This window comes from Paramormyrops kingsleyae, chromosome 15, assembly GCF_048594095.1.
Source record: "Paramormyrops kingsleyae isolate MSU_618 chromosome 15, PKINGS_0.4, whole genome shotgun sequence".
Lineage (NCBI taxonomy): Eukaryota > Metazoa > Chordata > Actinopteri > Osteoglossiformes > Mormyridae > Paramormyrops > Paramormyrops kingsleyae.
Window position 1 is genome coordinate 14716477 of NC_132811.1, and position 19630 is coordinate 14736106.

A 19630-nucleotide genomic window follows, 5' to 3' on the forward strand; every position below is an offset into this window, starting at 1 on the left:
GAGGTAGTTGGGTACGGTAATAAAACGACCATTGACAGGCTACGATGCATTCACCATGTCAGATAAACTTGAGCAGTAGTTGAAATTATTTAACATTATCGTGCTTTTGTTGCGCTGACCACTTAGTGTGTCCTTGAATATCGATGCTTCGGAGATGCCTAAATATAAAGCAACGGATTTCCCGAGTAATGTAATGTAATTGCTGGGAATAAATCCCGAGCTTATTATATTCGCATTACATAGCACTTACGTTTAAATTGCACATAACCTTCTGGGTACATGGAAGGCATTGTATTCTGCACGGTAGTCTTAGACATGTAATATTGGGCATAAAAACGAATAAAATACAGAAATGTCTTCATCAACGAAATGACAGGTTTAGTATTTTTATTTACATGGGCTGTTTGTGGAGGTGTATTTAGACTCAAAATGTGGTGTGCATGAACAGGGACAGCCTTCTTTGCTTGGCTGCAAAAACACATGAAACTGAGCATTTCCTTTTTCATTTCAGCGACATTTTCTTACTAAATATAGCCACATAACACGTCTTTCGCGTGTAAGCAATCGACGATCGCGGTCAACAGGTAAAGCATTTAGCTAACTACTTTCCCCCTAAACATTGCAGCCGTGGGGGCTGCGGGGACGAATCGGTTTAAACGTCAGGGAGGCGATGATCCTGCGTCCGCTTTCACGCCTGCGATCGTGGCTATAGAGCACAGCATTACTGTTGCACTGTCCATGTATTTCTGAAAATCTATCTGCTGACCATAAAGAAAATGTTCCATTTTTAATTGCATCGCGTTTTTTGTCAGTGTAAACGCTACTAAAAGAAAACGATATTGTCTTTGAATTCAACAAGTGATACCAGACGGACATATAGGCATTTGTTCTGTCTCTGTATTTTAATGTCTGTACACACACGCACACACACAGGTTTCTATGTGTATATCCATCTGGGGGAGTAGGAATCAGGGGCAACGGGGGACGTGTGCCTCCCCAATATTTACTTTGGCTTCATCCTTCCCCCCTCCTCCCCCCCAAAAAATAAAATAGACCATTGCATTTACATTATTAATTTGTATCCCCTCCCCCAATATCAAACTCTCGCCTCTGCCTTTGCATCCATCCATCCATTTTCTGCACTTAGTTTTCCAGCATGTGGTTTTAGTGAGTTTGGAGCCTATCACAGGACATAGGGCATAAGAAAAGCGACATATACAGAACAGGGTGGGATTCGAACCCCCCAGCCCTGGATGTGTGAGGCTTATGTATGTATTACTGATTACTTATCAAGGCAGCTTGGCACTTTAGCAAATGTCATTGTCACTGCACTTCCTCCCGGAACGTTCCAGCTCTGGACCAGCGGGGCGCGTGTTCTCTCCCTGGGCTTGCTCTGGTTTCTTTTGTGCGCAGCGTTTTTGATCCCACAGTGCGGCGACCCGAGGCTGACAAGTACTGGTTGTTAGATCAAGCCCTGTGGGTGGATGTGTGAATAAGCTAGATGGAGCTGGCAGTGTATGTGAGCTGTGCCCTGCGCCCTGCACCCTAAGCCCTGCACCCTAAGCCCTGCACCCTAAGCCCTGTGCCCTAAGCCCTGCGCACTGCGTCTCCGGGGATGCGCCCTGGATCTGCACTGACCCTGATTACTTTGACTGTTATTGTTATGTAGGAATAGATGTCGGGTTAATGTACACAAAGGGACATGTGGCGTGTCACCTGGTCTCATGTGACTCGGCTACAGTGTTTCTGTCATAAAGAACTTAAAACAAGCAATAAATCAGTGCTGGCAGAAAAAGCTGAGGAATATATCAGACATTAACTGGAATCAAGGCGCTGCCGGAGCTCCTCACGAGGATCTGGAGCGGTGCACCGTGCTCTGAGCTCCACGGTCCAGAGGGCGCCACTCTGCCGTCAGTGGTGTGTGAAATTAAAACTTTCTCTGTATGCGGGGATTTTTTTTTCCTTCATGGGCTGAAAATTTACAGATACTTTGTGATCTGCTGGAAATGACTGTATTGATTTATTTTATTGGATCTTGGTCCTCTTATCATTGCTAAGGAAAAGATTGTGGAGTCAGTGATTTGCTAGGTGACCTTTTAGTTATTTATGATGTGTGTCATTGAATGTGCACACAGACTGTATAGTTGCTGCACGGTTAACCTTCTCTGGCTAAGTTCTTTGCAGTAATATCTCAGTTCAAGCTAATCTGTTTAACTTAATTTTGATTTATCACACACTGTGAAGAAGTAATGTTATAACTTATCATAGCAAAGCCATTGTGCAGTTATGAAATTGATTTTTCTGCTGAATTGCTAGATGCATCCCCCTGACCTCTACACTGTCCTCTGTAATGGCCAAGCCTAATCACATATTCTGAAATGCACCTGTAATCTCAAGGCACAGCTGAATCTTTGACAGTTGTCTCAGCAAGGACACATCATCCGGCACATAAAAATCTCCTTTGATGCACAGCAGTTTCACCCACCATTTGGCTGGCAGGACTAAGGCCTTTGGCCCTGAGTGGTGTCTGTGCATAACGCCTCATGGTGTACCATGTGGCATGTTCCTCCCACGTTCCCTTGAGCTCGCCCTGGGACCGTATGGGTAAGAACATGGGTTCACAGCCTGAAGGTTGTTGGATTGAGTCCCTGCTTTCAGCCTTTGCTACCTTTTAGCAAGGTGCTTGGACCTTCTCCAGATAAACCTCCTACTATTAAAATGGATAATTTTTGTATTATTATGGATAAAAGAGCAAGATAAACAGGTATTTGTAAATGTGTTGTCTGATGTTGTGAGACCCAAAACACCCGATGAACCCAGGAAACATCACTGATGATGCACCCCAGCACATTCGTAGGATGTATCTTTCACCCGTAAATGTGTTGTCTAAAATAATGGCATGTTTCTTTGGTTCTCGAACTTCTTGTTGATTTCTGACTCACTCTATATATAATCATTCAAGTCCATAAGTCCACTTGTGCCATTCAGGAACAGGGACTGATTTGGCAATAAATGGGGTATGGCTGTCATGAGCTACACATCATAGAGGATGTAATCACTCTGACTTTGGGTGGGGTGCAGGATGTGTTGCTTTACAGCATTTCTTGTCACATCCACATAACAATACATGGCTCTCTTTAAGGATCGATCTTACCCGGATGCATTGCTTTTGTGATCAAGAAATTAAAATATTTTTTTCCCCGCACATTTATTATTTGGTTGACAGCTTCTTGTAGTCTAATGTTGTCCCTTTATTCCTAATGACAAGCCTGTGAAAGGAGACATGCGGGTATTTTTAGTGACAAAAGGAGAGCAGAAATGGTCTGGCGTTATGAGATGAAAATCACAGCGAAAAGTATTATATAGGCCTCTCGGAGACATTAATGACACGGTAGAAGTTCCATGTCATACCATGGATGATCGAGTTGTGGTATCTTAATAATACGCTTCACTTTTGGTAGTAACGACACCCGCTGTAGTCCATGTAGTTCAATGCAGTTAAATTTAATTCTGATCGTTCGCGCTGTTATTGGAGACTCGTGATGCTGGAAGTTTTGTGACACATTAAATTGTCAAGGACACCATGTGTCGTTGCTTTAAATTTTTTTCTTCTCATTTAGAGTCAGCGGGATTTGCATATTCCTTTTATGACATTTGAGGAGGTGGAGGTGTAAAGATTTTCATCGGGGCATGAAATAAATTGCCGATTTATTTGTGGGGGACGCTACTCTAAAATTTTATTTGGATGATAGGCCTGCTTTACCACCATAAGATGCATGCATTTTAAAAAGCTGTTTGTTTCTTAAGTATCTGTGTCGTTTTTTTTACGATCTCGCACATCTGTGATTCTTAATCTGAATCCTCTCCCACGGGAACGAACTATTATTCCCGTTTTACAATTGCAGCAGCTTGCATCATTTGTTGATTTTGATGGAATGGGGAGTTTTCGTGGCATCGTGTAGCGTAAGGATTCGGGTGTCATTCCTTCATTTTATTATGCTACTGAATTAAATCACTACGGCACTGAACGAACCCGTGAATTTCACACTGATGCAGTCTTGGCTTGCAAGACCCGAGATTGCTTTGAAAATGCTCTTCCATGAGCGCATGAGGGCCACCGCTGCGGAATATGCCGTTTGCTGTGTGCGTGTGTGGCTGTGTGATATGGAAGAATGTGACTTTGGAAAATGGATGGAAGACAACAAGAAAATGGTTGTCATACTTTTCTTTCCGTGGGATTTTTTTCTTTTGCTATTCTCAGCTACACTCTGCCAGACATTAGTATTAGATGATGTCATCCCCTTATCGATTGTTTTCCCTCTAGATAACGTTGTTTCAGGGGATCGTTGATTTCTTGCGTATACCAAGATTAGAGATATTAATACAAAATACATTTAAGATGTACTGAGTTTTTACAACCGTCACATTTTAAAAGCTAATGTTTTCAAGTCTTTTTGTTAGATTTCAAATGTTGGGAATGCCCATATGTCCATTAAAAGTCTGCACAGAAAGTGTTTTTATGTGGATATATTAAGCAGATTCTTTTTTTCATGTTTTCATGCTTTTTAAGTTTTAAAGGATCAAGGTGATATCGTGTGATAATTTAACCTTTTGTTGACTTACCATTTCTAACATCTCTACACTTTGCTATAGCTTAATTAGAAGTTATTGGTCTGTTTCAGCATTAAATTATCTTAAACCGAAAGTAACGTATCACATGCTATGAAATATCATATACTTTCATAAACTTGCATAACTTTCTAATGAAGTACTTGGGATACATTTTCTGGACTGGCTTAAGTTACGCAGTGCAGGTTACCGTTTTACACTTCTCCCAGGGTGTAAGATGTACTAAAAACTAAAATGTAAATGGGTACAGCAAAACTATAGGGAGGAAAGGAAACATAAGAGCCATTTTGGCTTCAACACAAGGGACGCCCTAAGGGGAAAAGGGTGTTGGATCTTTGTCAGTGTCTACAATGGGATGACGGCTCAGGCATTACGGTCTGCTTTAAGGGAAAAAACAGAGGGTCATTCTTGTAGGACTGGTAAGGAAACACAAGTGAACAAATGTGTCTGTCATATGACTATGGCATCCTGCCATAGGATGTCTATGCACCCCTCCCACACACACAACAGCTGAGCTGTGTCTATGGTAACATTTTGTTATCTAAGTCAAATCTCTTGTTTGGGTATGATTTTATGGTAACTTGGCACCGAATGCATGAATGTTGTTTTGAAGAGGAGTTATCTGTATTCTAACCCTGTCTAAACGGCCATGATCATTTTTTAAAAACTCAACAACACGAGATGAATCCATCCTCAACCTTATGAAAAGCCTGCCATGGGGACTCTGTGGGTAGCTCTGTGGTCTCATATTTCCAGGCATGTGGGTTTCAATCCCCCTTCGGCTCTGTGTGTGCAATTTGCATGTTTTTCCCATGTATTTGCAGGTTTTTTCCATGTATTTGCATGTTTTTCCCATGTATTTGTGGGTTTTTTCCATGTATTTGCATGTTTTTTCCATGTATTTGCATGTTTTCCCCATGTATTTGCGGGTTTTTTCCATGTATTTGCACGTTTTCCCCATGTATTTGCAGGTTTTTTCCCATGTATGTGCAGGTTTTTTCCATGTATTTGTGGGTTTTTTCCATGTATTTGTGGGTTTTTTCCATGTATTTGCAGGTTTTCTCTGGGTACTCCTGTTTCCTCCAGCAGGTCAAAAATATGCAGTTATGTTACTTTGTGTCTCTAAATTACCTGTGGAATGTTAGTTGTCAAGGTCTGTACCGTCTGACCCTGCCCTTTGCCATTTGGCTAGCAGGTGACCATCCTGTCCTCCTCCCTGTCACTTGCCCCTTAAGCCCCTAATGAGTTTTCCTTTGCCCCCTGGACTGTTGCATAGCTCAGTAAGCTGAGTATCTGTCGCTCATGGGTTTGAGGCTGGCCTCTGGCTGTTTATTAGTATTTATTTGGGTTTCTGTTTCCCCCAGTGATTGTTATGATCTATTTTGGTTTCCTTGGTCTTGGGTTTTCCCTGTGTGCACTTTTGTTCCAAGTTAAGTTTCCTAGTGTAGTAATTCCAAGTATAATTAGTGTTCATAGTTTCAGTGTTTTCTGTGTTATTTAGTGTTACTGCTTACATTTGTTTCTCATTGTTCTTGTGCCTCAGTTGATTGGTTAATTGATTATGTCTTACACCTGTTCTTTGTTTGCTCCTGTTTTCTATGTGTATTTGAGTGCTTGCCCTGCTTTGTTTTCTAGTCAGTCATTTTTGTGTCGCTGTGTGTTGTAGCTGGTTCTGGTCCCTCGCATGGTTCCACTTCTGCTGCTGCCTTGTTCCCTGACCTTGTTCCCTTTTGGTTTCTTGTAGTTCTGTTCTGTTTCCCAGGTTGGATTATCACTAGTTACTTAGGTTGATGTGTTAGTTTTCCCCTTTTGTTTTCACCCCTTGTAGTCCTTTATTTTGTGTGATTCCCGGTACTCAGTACTGCCCTTAAATAAAACCCCTTTTTGTTTCGGAGCTGCCAGTGGATTGTAACTCTCATTTCCCGCCTACGCCACGCCCCGCATCCGTAACAGTTAGTGTGTGCTCCCTGTCCAGGGTGGGGGTGGTCTGTGGCTCTACAGGTTATGACTCAGTGCCTGTGACTGGGAGGGCCAGACATTGGCCAATCCGGTGCTTTGTGGTTCTGCAGGTTAGGCCTCTGTGCCTGTGATCAGAAGGTTTCCAGTTCAAATCCCTTTGTTAGCAGAATGGTTTCTCCGTTAGTCTTTTGAGCAATGATCCAGTTAGCTCTAACCTGCAGAACCACAAAGCACGGGATTGGCCAATGTCTGGCACCTCTAGAGTTATTGGGTTTGAGGGCCTTGCTCAAGAGTCCAATGGTGGCATCACTCTGTCAGCTACAGAATTGATCCAGAGATTTTCTGACCCTGCTTTCTGAACTGTATGTCACTCTTGATAACAGCATCTGTTAAATACATGTAAATCTCTGTCACACCATGAGGCTCTAGACTCATTATGTGTCTGTAAAGGATAAACGGTGATGGATGTCATTCTAGGCCACCAGATTTGTTGTTTTTTATTGTTAATATGGGTGAATTTGCCGGAGACTATCCAGGTTAAGTAGGACTGCTTTTTGTCAAGTGGGATTTTAACCAATCAGAACTCCAGACTTTATAGCCAAGCCCAGTCCGATTGAGTGATTTGTCTCCTTTTACAATCAGGGAACTTGGTGCCCAGCCGTCAGTCAGTGGTTTGTGGCTTCTCCCTCCTCAGATCCCTCTCAGTAGGTCCTCACCACAGCTGACCGTGAGAAGCTCACAAGCCTTGCATGCTCTGACCCAGTCTTCTGGTTGTAATGATTCGGCCGTTTCAAAGTCACGTAGGTCATTAACCCTGCCCATTTCTTTCAGGTATTTTTTCCTTTACTTTTGCTATAGCGTTGCTTTTCAACCGCAGTATTTCCTCTGCATGGAAATATATGGAAATAAATGAGCATAATCCTTCAGACACAGTGAAGGTTTTTTTTCTTTTCTGGACACTGGGCAGTTTGCATTGAGGCAGATGCAGTCACCCGTCGGCCTTCGGTGCCTGCAGCGGTCGCTTTGGTCCATCCGTCTCCCAGTACATTTTTTGTGCGCTATTTCGGCGTCTCACACAATGCCAGCTGAGACCTGTCATTCCTGTCTGTTCCTTCCCAGGGAGGTGGTTCAGGCTAACTGCGTGCACTGGAAAAAGACCTTCTCCTTCCTGTGCAAGATGAGCGCCAGCACTGGCACTGGGGTGCTGGATCCCTGCATGTGCCGGGTATCCGTGCGCAAGGTGGGGGCCGGAGTTCGCACATCCTCATCGGTTAACACTCCCCGTACCTTACGATGGCACAGCTTGGTTAAATAACACGTAAACTCTGTGCATGTAACAGGAGATGAATGAAAGTGTAGCGGAACTTTACTATAGTATCAAAAGTACTGATTACTGAGTACTGATGTGATTGACATTCACATTTGGAGTTGACTTCAATATGTAAATCAATTAATTACTGAATACTTATGATTTTTGAGAATTAATTATCTGATGTGAGACTATACTCTCTTTCTACTTCATTTTTTTGCATGTCTGTTATTCCATAGGAGCTGAAGGGTGGGAAAACCTATGCAAAGGTAATATTCCTATAAAGGCTTTTAAAAAATGTTCTTCATTGCTGTTAGCATATCATTTGCACGATACGCCAATGCCAAATTTACCTTTTAAAATGAAAATTACAAGAATCATTTAAAATAATGTCATCACTTAATAACAACAATGTATTCTGCTTTCTGTAAAGGATTCCTCTCGCAACTAGAGTACAAATCACACGCAAAATTCTGCTTTTTTTTTTGTTTTTTTGGAATTTATCTACAAATAAATTCAGAGTACTCTGGTCAGGAGTAAAGCAATGTCAGGATAAAATGTAACAGGTTGCTCATGTAATTCCAAATGTATTATTGTCAACATACATAAAAATTGACATACATACATACATGTAGCTTGGTGACGGTTAATTTTGTTCCATTTATCATTTTATTTTATTATTTGTGTATGATGTAGCTTGGCTTTGTGGACCTTAATCTGGCTGAGTTTGCCGGCTCAGGGAGCACAACTCGGAGGTGTTTGCTAGAAGGGTACGACACCAAGAACACCCGGCAGGATAACTCCATACTCAAGGTAGGAAGTATTTTAAAAATATTTTTCAATAATTTTCATGGCTTCGCTTTAAGCAGTGAGATGGCAGCTGAGCGGTACGCCCCAACCTGGCAAGGCATAGTTTGTGGCAACCAGTGCAGGAAGCACTACTAGTTCCAGTGCAGCAGTCAGACACTGGAGGCTCCAGCCCAGTTTCCAAGATGGCTGACTTGTTAATTAGGCTGGCCATCGACAGATGGTTGTTGCGTTTAAGTGGTCATGCACCTTGAGCAGCCGTGTGTGTGGGTACTCAGTATATGTTTGCAATGAGCTCATTCCACTTGTTGTAGTTAATCTGAAGCTTAGTACTCACTTGCCATGGTTGACCTTACATTTCCTACATAATAATGTTCCAGTTGTATCTTTTTGTAGAGAAGCAGCACCTATACACCAAATAGAGTTACATAATGAACCTATAGTGTAGTGTAGTGCAGCATAGTGTAGTGTAGTCCAGCATAGTGTAGTATAGTGTAGTGCATTATAGTATAGTGTAGTGTAGAGGGAACATGAATGGTTAACTCCTTTCATCTCCTTTCTTATCACGTAGGTGGTGATCAGCACGCAACTGAAGTCAGGAGATCCCTGCTTTAAAACGTAAGAAGACTTGTCAATACTTCTTTAATTTTATTTAATGGGTTATATGTAATAAAGTACGAATTAGGAATGATTATACGTTTTTATTGACAATAAATATGGTGTGCCTAGAAATTAATAGTTTTTCCCTGGATTATAGTTTCATTGACATATATAAAATCCACCATATTTTACTTCAACACCCTGAAAAGTCTGTTATATATCCTTTGCTTTGCAAGCTTTTTAGAGCGCAATTAGAAGTCAACAGACCTAAGGCTAGAGTGCTTCTTGTAAAAAATGTAGAGCTCTGTCTACGTAATATTGTGATTTATCCACCCTGTAAAACTCCTCCAGCATTCATATTCACTTTCCATTATTTTTATGGCTTCAGATTTATATGTCAGTACAGAAGGAAAAAAAAAGTTTATTAGAGTTATTAGACACTATGGGGTGACCTGGTCGCTGGTCCTTCCAAAGAGCCCTTTAATCCATCTGCACTTCCTGGTATTACTTGGGGTTACTTTAAATATCCAGGTATACTGTGTCGTTATATATATGGTTTCTGGGGGGTGGCACGGCGGTTTAGTGGATTCCTCTGTGGCTTCACACCTCCAGAATTGTGGGTTTGATTGCACGTTTGTACCGGTTTCATCATCATCATCATTTTGCTGTACTACTCATTCTGATGTGTATTTTGACCTGTGTGCTTTGAAAGACACCTTTTAACCACATAGTAGGTGGGCAAAGTTGAGAGATAAGATTCTTTTTTTATGTGTTTCCTTTGGGAAGCAGGAAGAACTTTAATGAGCAGGGAGGTTCCTGCAGGACCATTTTCGTAGGGCTGTACAGAGCTGGCTGATGGAGGAGTTTTATGGATCTGATGTGAGATGCAGGCGGGGTGTTTGCAAGTCCAGAGTGAGGGAAGCTAACAGGGCTGTGTTTGCGCTCCCTGCTCATTGATGCTCATTTTAATACTTTCCTGAGGTCCTGCAGAATGCTTTACTTCCATATTTTATGCTAGAGGTCGCTGGTCACTGCTGTGTCACGATGACTGGCCTGATCTCACAGACGCCGCAGTGAAATTTCAGGCTCCTCTTCCTGAATTCTGTCATGTTTATGGAAAGGCACCCTGATGTTTCTGGAGTACCTGCGAAATACCTGATTCTTCAATCTATTATTTACCTTTTTAACAGGGCGGATTTGTTAAAAGCAGGATTTGCACTTACAGTAACAGCCCAAAGAGGATCAGTCATAGTAACATGAAATGCATCCAGACAAAAAGCATCGTCCTACTTTATTTAATTTTGTCGGCTCACGTGTCTCGTGGTCCTGCATCATTAACTTTAACTTTAATACCACACACCCTGACACGCACTCCTTTTATTCAATACACTTCATTATGGAATTTGATTTTCTCTAATTTGCCATCTACATCATGCTTTTTGACAGACGCATCTTTCTGGCTTTTGTCATAATGGCAAACAGTTTTAAGTGAATCCAGAACATCATGACACCATGCATAATGAGCCTTATTACTACAATCACACTTTAATGTAATCACTGATGTAATTGCGGGTAGGTGTGCAGCATTGGCTACCAGATGGCAATTAAGGATGTTACTACATTAGGGTGTGTTAATGGGATGAATGGAGAATGATTCCTGTTGTTAATGGGAGTTGTGGAATGAACTTCCACTGGTCTATCACCTCCACAGTTATGGGTTTGATTTTCCAAGCCCACAGAGGTTTGTTCTAATTGTGTTTGTATGAGTTTCCTGCAGATACTCTAGTTTCCTTACTGTGTCTTCATGTGACGTGATACGTCGACGCGGCTTTGAGCCAGTGCCCAGTGCCCAGTGCCTACCGTAATAACCCAGTGAGAGCAGGTCTGTCATGTTCCTGTCCAGCCACATTGGCTGGGGGGGAATCTGTATGCCACATGGCACCGCTAAACCCCTCCTCGCTTTCCCAGGCCCCCCTCCACCGCCACGTATGTAGGGCTGCAGGGGGACAGCGACCACCTGCACGAGGACAGGAAAGGGGGCGACACTCAAAAGCCTTTCCTGGGGATATCAGGTACGGCTGCTTCCGGAACATTCTGTAGTCGGCGTGATGGGTAACCAAAGGAATTCCGTAACCCTGGTTTTCAGGCCTCTCAGGAGGTACACAGTGATTTATTAAGATGCTATGGGAGGTGCCCCAGTTCACATACCAGCTCCTGTGTTAGTGGGGATTTGAATGCATGTGTTAATCTTTCAGCCAGAGCAGCTCAGATGTGAATGTGCAACCTTAAGTGACTAGGGTGGGAATGCTAACTGTAACAGTGCTAACAGTATTGGGCAAGACATGCTGAGGGAGTGCTGTGCTTGTGTGTGTTAGCTGCATGTTCCTGTGTCTCTACCTGTGTAATCCAGGCTGCTAACTATCTTTAGCTCATTAATATTACCGTTTGGGGTCCGGCGTCGTTCTGGATCCCCCTTCTGTCGCATGGCACAACTCATTCCTAGCTCTCCTGCCTTCGTTCTGAACTTGACAGAGACCCCAGGAAAGTGCACCTCTCTTCCCGACGAACTTGTGGGATACAGTCACTCCAGAACCTCCAGCTACGCTAGTCAGCAGTCGAAAGTTTCAGGTACACCTTATATACGCTCGTTATATGTTATACAGCATCTCAGCAGGTTACGATGAGGTTACATCACAGTGAACCTATCGTAAGGCTAAAAGATCGTACAGTGAAAATGCATTTTAATACAGTACACCTAGCCTAACAAACATCATAGCCTAGCCTATCTTAAAAACATGCGTAGAACACTTACATTAGTCTACAGTGGGGCAAAATCATTAACACATGTTAATATGTGTATATGTGTGTGTATGCTACATTGCAACATTCGCTTTTTCACATAGTCACTACCGCTAACAGTGTGTAGCAGATAATTCCACACTGACGTCCTTCATTTATCTTCTCGAATGAGCAGGTATGTTAAAAGCAGGATTCACATTTGCGGTGACAGCCCAGGGACAAGGTCCTTTCACAGTAAGATGAAGCACATCCGGACAGAAAGCATAATAATAATCAGCAGTCTGTGGTCTTAATCAACAGTTGAAAGGTTCATGCACACTTCATAGATGCTTTATATATGCCTCATATACTGCTTTGTAGATTTATTCAATTCAGAAGGTATTAGTGGGTCCTTGGGCTGTTATAGGTCTCTATATTAAAAGCTTAAGTGGGAAGCTTAAGAGAGATCAGAGAGAGATGCATCTACGACGGTGGTCCGCTAACAAGAAACTCACTTTCTGCCGTGGCTTTTACTTCTCAAACTCTCACTGAACAGCTCCTTGCCTCTGAAAAGCTTCTGCCTGCCACAGATTTCCTCCCACACATTGTACTCTGTATGCTTCTCCTAACCATGTTTACTGTGGTAACGTCATCAGGTTTAGTTGGAGGAGGTGTTGACGGTCCCCCGACGAGGTGCGATCTTACGGACGCTCGGCCTGCGACTCGTCGTTAAGCATATTAATTGCATTTATTCCTCCTGCTGTGAAACATTTACATTCCTGCTGCATCCCTTCTGATATGCAGATATTAGGTCACAACCTTTAGAGGAATGACGGCCTTTCAGACAAGGGCTGTATTGGTATTTTTCAGATTACTGATTTCCTTTGGATCTGCAAAGGTTTTGAAGTAACCAAGTAGCAGCCAATGGCAACTTATCATGCCTTATCAATTCTGGAAGGTGCCCTGTGGAGCCTTCATGGCACAGACAGGAAGTTCTCATGTGGAGAAACCACATGACACGTTAATCGGTTGGTCGCGGACGCGGGTGTCAGAAGCGCGTGGGTGTTCACGCATTCCTGGTCTGCTTAGCCTTTCGCGATTGGCCCCCGGCAGATGAGGGCAAACCACGCTTGCTGTTCCCAGGCTCGGGGGAAGCCCCAGGAATGACCAATGAAAGGCCGGCACTGAAATTGTGGCCTTGACCTATGAGAAGCTACTTTGACACAATGCCTCTGATGGGCTTAAAAATTCTGTATCATAGATGTGGAATTCATACGGTGGGCTGAAGTACTGTGGAATGTTAGAAAATATGTATATAATGAGAGGAAAGTGAAGGTGGCATATACACTGCCGTAGACATGGTTAGATGTCCTGAATATGGCAAAGTTTGAGAAAAAAACACGTCAAATGTCATGCTTTTTAAATACTACAAGAGCAACATTAATTTTAGTCTATTTCTGAGAGTTACTGCTTTGGGGTAATGGATTCCTAACTACAGTAAAATGGTAGATGCTGGGAAGTCCACTCTGATTGGCCCAGCCACAATGGACGTCCACTCTGATTGGCCCAGCCACAATGGACGTCCACTCTGATTGGCCCAGCCACAATGGACGTCCACTCTGATTGGCCCAGCCACAATGGACGTCCACTCTGATTGGCCCAGCCACAATGGACGTCCACTCTGATTGGCACAGCCGCAATGGAGACCAGAAGTAGTGACAAGGGAGCGAAGCTGGGAATTTTATTTGAGGTGGCTTCTCCCCTTTGGGGGATTTTGGTGCGAAGCAGAGACTGTTAACCCAAAAATCAGGGCAAATGCAAACTCAAGTGTAGGAATAAGAGGCAGTGATTTTGTGGTATAGAGGAGAGGATGGATGTCCGGTTATGGGGGGGGGGGGGGGGGAGAAAAATAGAGAAGAAAAACAGACATTTTATACTATCAGCAAAACGGCGTGAACTGACTCAGCACACTACTCCCAGTCACCTGACCTCTGTCTTATACATTGCTATATCTACGTGTGTGTGTGTGTGTGTGTGTGTGTGTGTGTGTGTGGGGTCCAGGCATACATTACATTGTGGGGACCAAATCTGTGCTGCAATCAAACAATAAAAATGCAAAAAGACTTGTATTTTGTTTGGCTACTTATGGTTAAGGTTAGGGCTGGGTGGAGGTTATATTCGTCATCACTGGGATTCGGGTCTTTGCCATAGAAATGAATGGATGGTCAATCGAAAAGAAGGCTCACCTGACAAGGGCAGCTTGGGTATCAGATTATTTAAGTTCTGTTTTTATCATTCCCGTCTGTAACGTGTGCGTGTGCGTGTGCGTGTGCGTGTGCGATGGCGTCCCGCAGGGTACAGCACCGGGCACTCCCGCTCCTCCAGCCTCTCCGACTCCTCCCACCGGAGAAACACCTCGGTAAGCAGCACCTCCACCGGCATCGGCAGCATCCCGGAGCCCAGCGAGGACCGCGAGTCCAGAACAGCGCCCTCTAGTGCCACGGGGGCCGCTTGCGCCGCCGTGCTGGAAGACCCTGACAGCCCCATCCTCTCGTCTAAGTAAGGCATCCCTGTCAGGGCCGCAGGGGGGTCGCAGGGGGGTCACAGGGGGGCCTCCTTACCTTCTATGGGAGTTAAGTGACCTGAAAGATGTAACAGTTGGAGCCAGCAGTGTATTATACTTGCAGAGCTGTAGCCAGGATTTAAAAAAATACTGAGGTCAGAAGTTCTAGCCCTTCCTGGCTGTGCCCTGTAGTACATCGTGGTTAATGGAGCTGCAGGAAAAAATACTGAGGACTTCACCTCGGTGTCCTCAGTGGTAGGTACAGCCATGTGTACAGTACATTCTGTATTAAATTGATCACACGTTACTGTACTGTCTTCAGTCCAGCCTTAATTTTGCTGCCACTGTTTATAATTATTGTACGTCCTGCCATCCTGCTCACTGTGTCCGGGGTGTACCCTGCCTTGAGCTCCAAGCTCACCTGGACCCCACACTTGATGCCAACGTGGTGACTCTGCAGGTGGCACTGTGGTCTCACACCTCCAGGGTTATAGGTTCCATTCCGGCCCTCAGCTCTGTGTGTGTCTGGACTTTGCATGTTACCCCCCTCCAGGTCCTCCAAATTTCAGTCCAAATACATGCAGTTATGTTAATTGGTATCTCTGTGAGTGTTTGCCCCGCAGTGGACTGGCATCTCAATCCGGATGTCCTCTGCCATGTTCTCTCTGCTTCCTGGGGTAAACGGTTATGGGAAAAGAATGGATTGATGTTTGTTTGTGGGACCTAGCGAGGTCTTTGGCCAAATTTCTGTCAGAGCAGTCCCAGTGACCGTCGGGCATTTCCCCACAGGATCCCTGTCAAGCAGGACTCCGTCGAGTCGCAGCTGAAACGCGTGGATGCCACCAGGGTGGATGCTGATGACGTTGTGGAGAAGATCCTACAGAGTCAGGATTTCACTCCTGGCTTATTGGACTCCAGTGCAGAAGGTACAGAATGTAAACAGACATGAACCTCCATAACCATATATGAACAGGGTAAAATCGCACAGTAACACAAGTCCTACACGGTACATAATGCACTTAGTGGTCAGTTTTTTTTGGTTCACTTCCTTGCTATTGTAAACAGCCTAGTAAATGGTTAAGTACGTACAATAAGCAGTACAGGCAATGCAAGGCAAACTACAATCTGATGAGTATATGCTGTAGTATATGAAACATATCACTTATAGAAAATAGGAAGCAATAATTAATATTTTTTTCTATTGTGCATAAATGCACATTAATGGTTGTACAACAGTGCAGTCGATTGTAAATGAAAAGGCTGCTGTTTTTAATAGGCGAGGTCTGGCATGTCTGGTTCCCTGCGCCTCAACATTCACTGGGCAGTGGTGGCTTAATGGTTAGGGACGCGCACTTATAATTGAAAGATTGCTGGTTCGAATCCCTGACCAGCAAGGCACCACTGAGCTACCCTGAGCAAGGTACCCCCCCCCCCAAGCACTGCTCCCCGGGCGCTGAATTAGCTGCCCCCTGCTATGTCACATATGGGTTAAATGCAAAGAACACGTTTCGTTGTTGTGTCAACAATGACAATTAATCACCAAATTGTAGATTTTTCTTAGATACACAAGCGTTGAAAGAACTGGTTGGTTTTGCATTTTCTCGGCACTCGCTGGGTGATGCCGTCTGAAGTGTAATGGGTGGGATGTGTTGCTCTTTCAGAGGAAGGTCTTCGCTTATTTGTTGGCCCTGGGGGGAGCACAGCCTTCGGTAGCCATCACCTCCCCACCAGGTGAGACCTGAACAGAGCTGCTCTCCTGTAAGATTCTGATAAACTCTCAAGCGACACTGTGGCCTCACACCAGTTGGCATGGGGAGTGTGACCCCAGATCGCAGCTCTGTGTGTGTGGAGTCTGCATATCCATCTCATGTTTGTGTCGGTCTCCTCTGGATACCCTGGTTTTCTCCTGCAGTCCAAAGACATGTGGTTGTCTCTGAATTGCTTATATAACATTAGTCTGGTATTGGGCCCTGTACTTCCTGGGATAGGCTCCAGGTTCACCTTGACCCTAAACTGCATAAGCAGTTGGGAAGATGGATGAATCCACAGGCACAGTGCTGTATTACATAGCAATTGCTGATTTATTTGTACCATATACAAGATTTTTGTGTATTAACTTGTTTTTTTTTTCTGGTGTCAGGGTTGGTGCAGGCGCATATGAACAGGTGGTCATAAAGCGCTAGCAGCACAGAACGCCAGAAGGTGGAGGGACAAAAACCTGCACAAACTTCATCCCAAGAACCACATTTACCAAAATACAAATGAGGTCTGTGCAGCTTCATGCAGAGAGAGCCTGAGAGTGACAGCGCCATCTGGTGTCGGAGGAGGGGAGGTCAATTGAAGTCAGATATTTTAAAAAGCTAGGCCAGCTCGCCAGAAGAGCCAGATTTTTGGATGTTTGTTAGAGTACAGTGTGATGCTCTGTGCCATTCTTACAGTTTCAACGTGAAGTGCGAAACACCCCAAACTCCCCGAAAATGGACAAAATTCTGCCCTTTCTTGGTCCCCCGTTTGCACATCAACATTTCTGTTGGGTAAACATTGATCCGGAGATCTCCAGATGCTCTTGTTATTTCCACCAGTGTCTTGCTGCACAGCATTTGTGCAACTTCTGAGCAAGTCAGACGACCAGGAGCTTGGCGGTAGAGAGCAGATCTGACGCAAAACCTTCACCGGGCCCTGATCCTGCGGGCTGGAACACAACAGACAGTGTTGATGGGATGACAGGAAGTCATAAATGAAAATACTTCAGGTTGGTTCTAAGCAAACAGACGCCAATCCAAGGAGGATTGTACAGCTATAGAAGGGTTTTTCTCAGAATTAAAAGCAAGCTGGGTGGCTGTTCCATAACCACATTTTTGCTTGTGATTCAGGCTTCCCTCCAGTAGCTGCTCTCATTTCTGTTGATTATGGTCGTGCGCCTGTGGTACTAGCATGTGTGTGTATGTGTGGTACTAGGTGCTTACTAGCCACTCCTTAAAGTGTAACTGACACGTCCCGTGACCTCGATATTCTTGTAAGAGTTCAGTTCAGTTCTGTATTTCCAACAGGTGTAGGAGCTTTGAGATTGGCAAACAAAAGGGGTTATGAGAGCAATTACACTTCAAAAGCCACAGTGGGCGGGATTATGTCAGTGACACTGCTAGAACTCATTCTCCTGTGGATCAAAGGAGTGATTGAAAGTGTACATGAATTGCCCCAAGTATGGATTTTGAAACATCAGTATCCAAAGTTTCTTGAGGCCATATCCGATGAAGTACTGCCTTCCGGAGGAGCCTCTTTCATCAATGAGGCTTTATGATGGAATTCTTCTATTGGCCTGTGGTGCGTCAGCCTCAGTGTGGTGCTCAACCTCAACCGATTCATCTCTGCGCACGAGTGAAGCCCCAAGCAATGCTAACGGGAGGCCAGGCTTCACTGAGAAAAGCATTTCTTGAGTGAATCGGTGTCATAACACAGAGATAATGAAATGTAACCTGACTTTTGTAGTAAAAACTGGAACTGTACATTATTGATTTGCTTATTTCTATTTATTTTAAAATAGTAAAACACTTAAAAACCATCAAATCACCATTTCTCAACTGCTGGGTTGTGGGACCATGTTCGATGGGTTGTGGATTGCATGCTTAATTTTTTTTTCTTTTTCTTTGGTTTGGCAGATTTAATTGCCTCAAGCCCCCCTCCCGGTGGGCAAGTTTAACAACCAGCACACGCCCCCCCCCCCCCCCAGACAGAAAATTTTACGGCTTAAATTTATATTGCATATTTTGCCGTGGCTTAATAACCCAGATCGGTTGCCTCACACTTCTGCGCCTGGGGTTTGAGTTTCTGGTTTTCCCCCGCAGTTCAAAAACATGCTGGAAAGAATTGGAGTCCAGTATGAAATTCCCCATTGATGTGAATGGTGTGAGTGAATGGTGTGTATGACCTGCAATGGGTTGGCGCCTCATCCTGGTTTATTCCCTGCTTCACGTCTGTAGCTTACGGGATAGGCTCTGGATCCCCATGACCCTGCACGGTACAAGCGGGTATAGAAGATGGATGGATGGATGGATGGACAGATGGACGGACTAAATAACCAAGGGAGAATGTGGGTCCTGAGACTAAGCCAATTGAGAACCACTGCTTTAAATGATCAGAACCCCACGTCTCATGCTTTATCAGAGAAAGCATTACCTTGTGAAGTGACTCATAACACCTGCTTCATTTTCCATACACTAAACTTTAACTGCACCATTATGAGGCCTCCAGTACAGATTACAATGTCGGACCTGGCTTTCTCTGGCCGACGCATCATGCTCAAAACTGTACGTTGTTTATTGCTATAAGGTGTTGTTCAGTTGACCTGTTCATCGATGAGCTGTATCCTTGACGTCAGAAATGCCTTTTGAACCACTGTTGGTTTTCTATTGCACTATATATAATTATACATGTACCGTGTACTGTTCATTACAATAAATATCAAACAGTTAATGAGTATATCCTTTCATTTACAAGTTTGAAGAGTTATTGTTCTGTGTCTTTTATGGGAGAGAATTTGTACGCATTTTACTAGCGGTCATAAGCAACTCTAGGCTTTTCTCCCTGAGGGTGCAAGGTGAGAGAGCCTAACCAGTCAATCGTCAAGATAAATTTTAAAAATAGTGACTACATTTACAGTGAATTATTGTTACATATTGATATGACTAACACAAGCTGCATTTTCAAATATAACTTTACAAAGTAATTTCATTTTATTGAACTTAATAGCATTTTCATCTGACAGGTAGGGGGTGCATACAGGCGATTGAATCTTTCTAATATTACGTCATGCTACTCCAGACGGAGCAGCCTGCAGTCTCCAGACTCATGACTTTTGGAGTCATCAGCATGATTATGGAAGAACTGATGTCACTGCAGGAAAATCTCAAAGGAACTTCTACTCCTGTAGCTGACTTTACAGCTTTCAATCATTACCGACACCAATACATTCCGCCAATGTGTCC

At 43.8% G+C, this 19630-nt stretch overlaps 1 protein-coding gene across 3 annotated transcripts in view; it reads left to right on the top strand.

The window, feature by feature from the left end:
• The window catches only part of fam102bb (family with sequence similarity 102 member Bb), a 23058-nt gene extending 3940 nt beyond the window's left edge, over positions 1–19118 (top strand). For 2 of the 3 annotated variants that reach the window (XM_023804641.2, XM_072700012.1), the window contains exons 3-12: positions 7708–7828; positions 8137–8166; positions 8594–8710; positions 9276–9322; positions 11273–11376; positions 11837–11932; positions 14437–14641; positions 15435–15571; positions 16307–16376; positions 16786–19118. In XM_023804641.2, the coding sequence (XP_023660409.1) occupies positions 7708–7828; positions 8137–8166; positions 8594–8710; positions 9276–9322; positions 11273–11376; positions 11837–11932; positions 14437–14641; positions 15435–15571; positions 16307–16376; positions 16786–16828 (970 nt within the window). In that variant the 3' untranslated portion in view covers positions 16829–19118. The remainder of the gene's footprint in view (positions 1–7707; positions 7829–8136; positions 8167–8593; positions 8711–9275; positions 9323–11272; positions 11377–11836; positions 11933–14436; positions 14642–15434; positions 15572–16306; positions 16377–16785) is intronic. The other variant, XM_023804642.2, reaches the window with a different exon arrangement.
• The last annotated feature ends 512 nt before the right edge of the window (positions 19119–19630 follow it).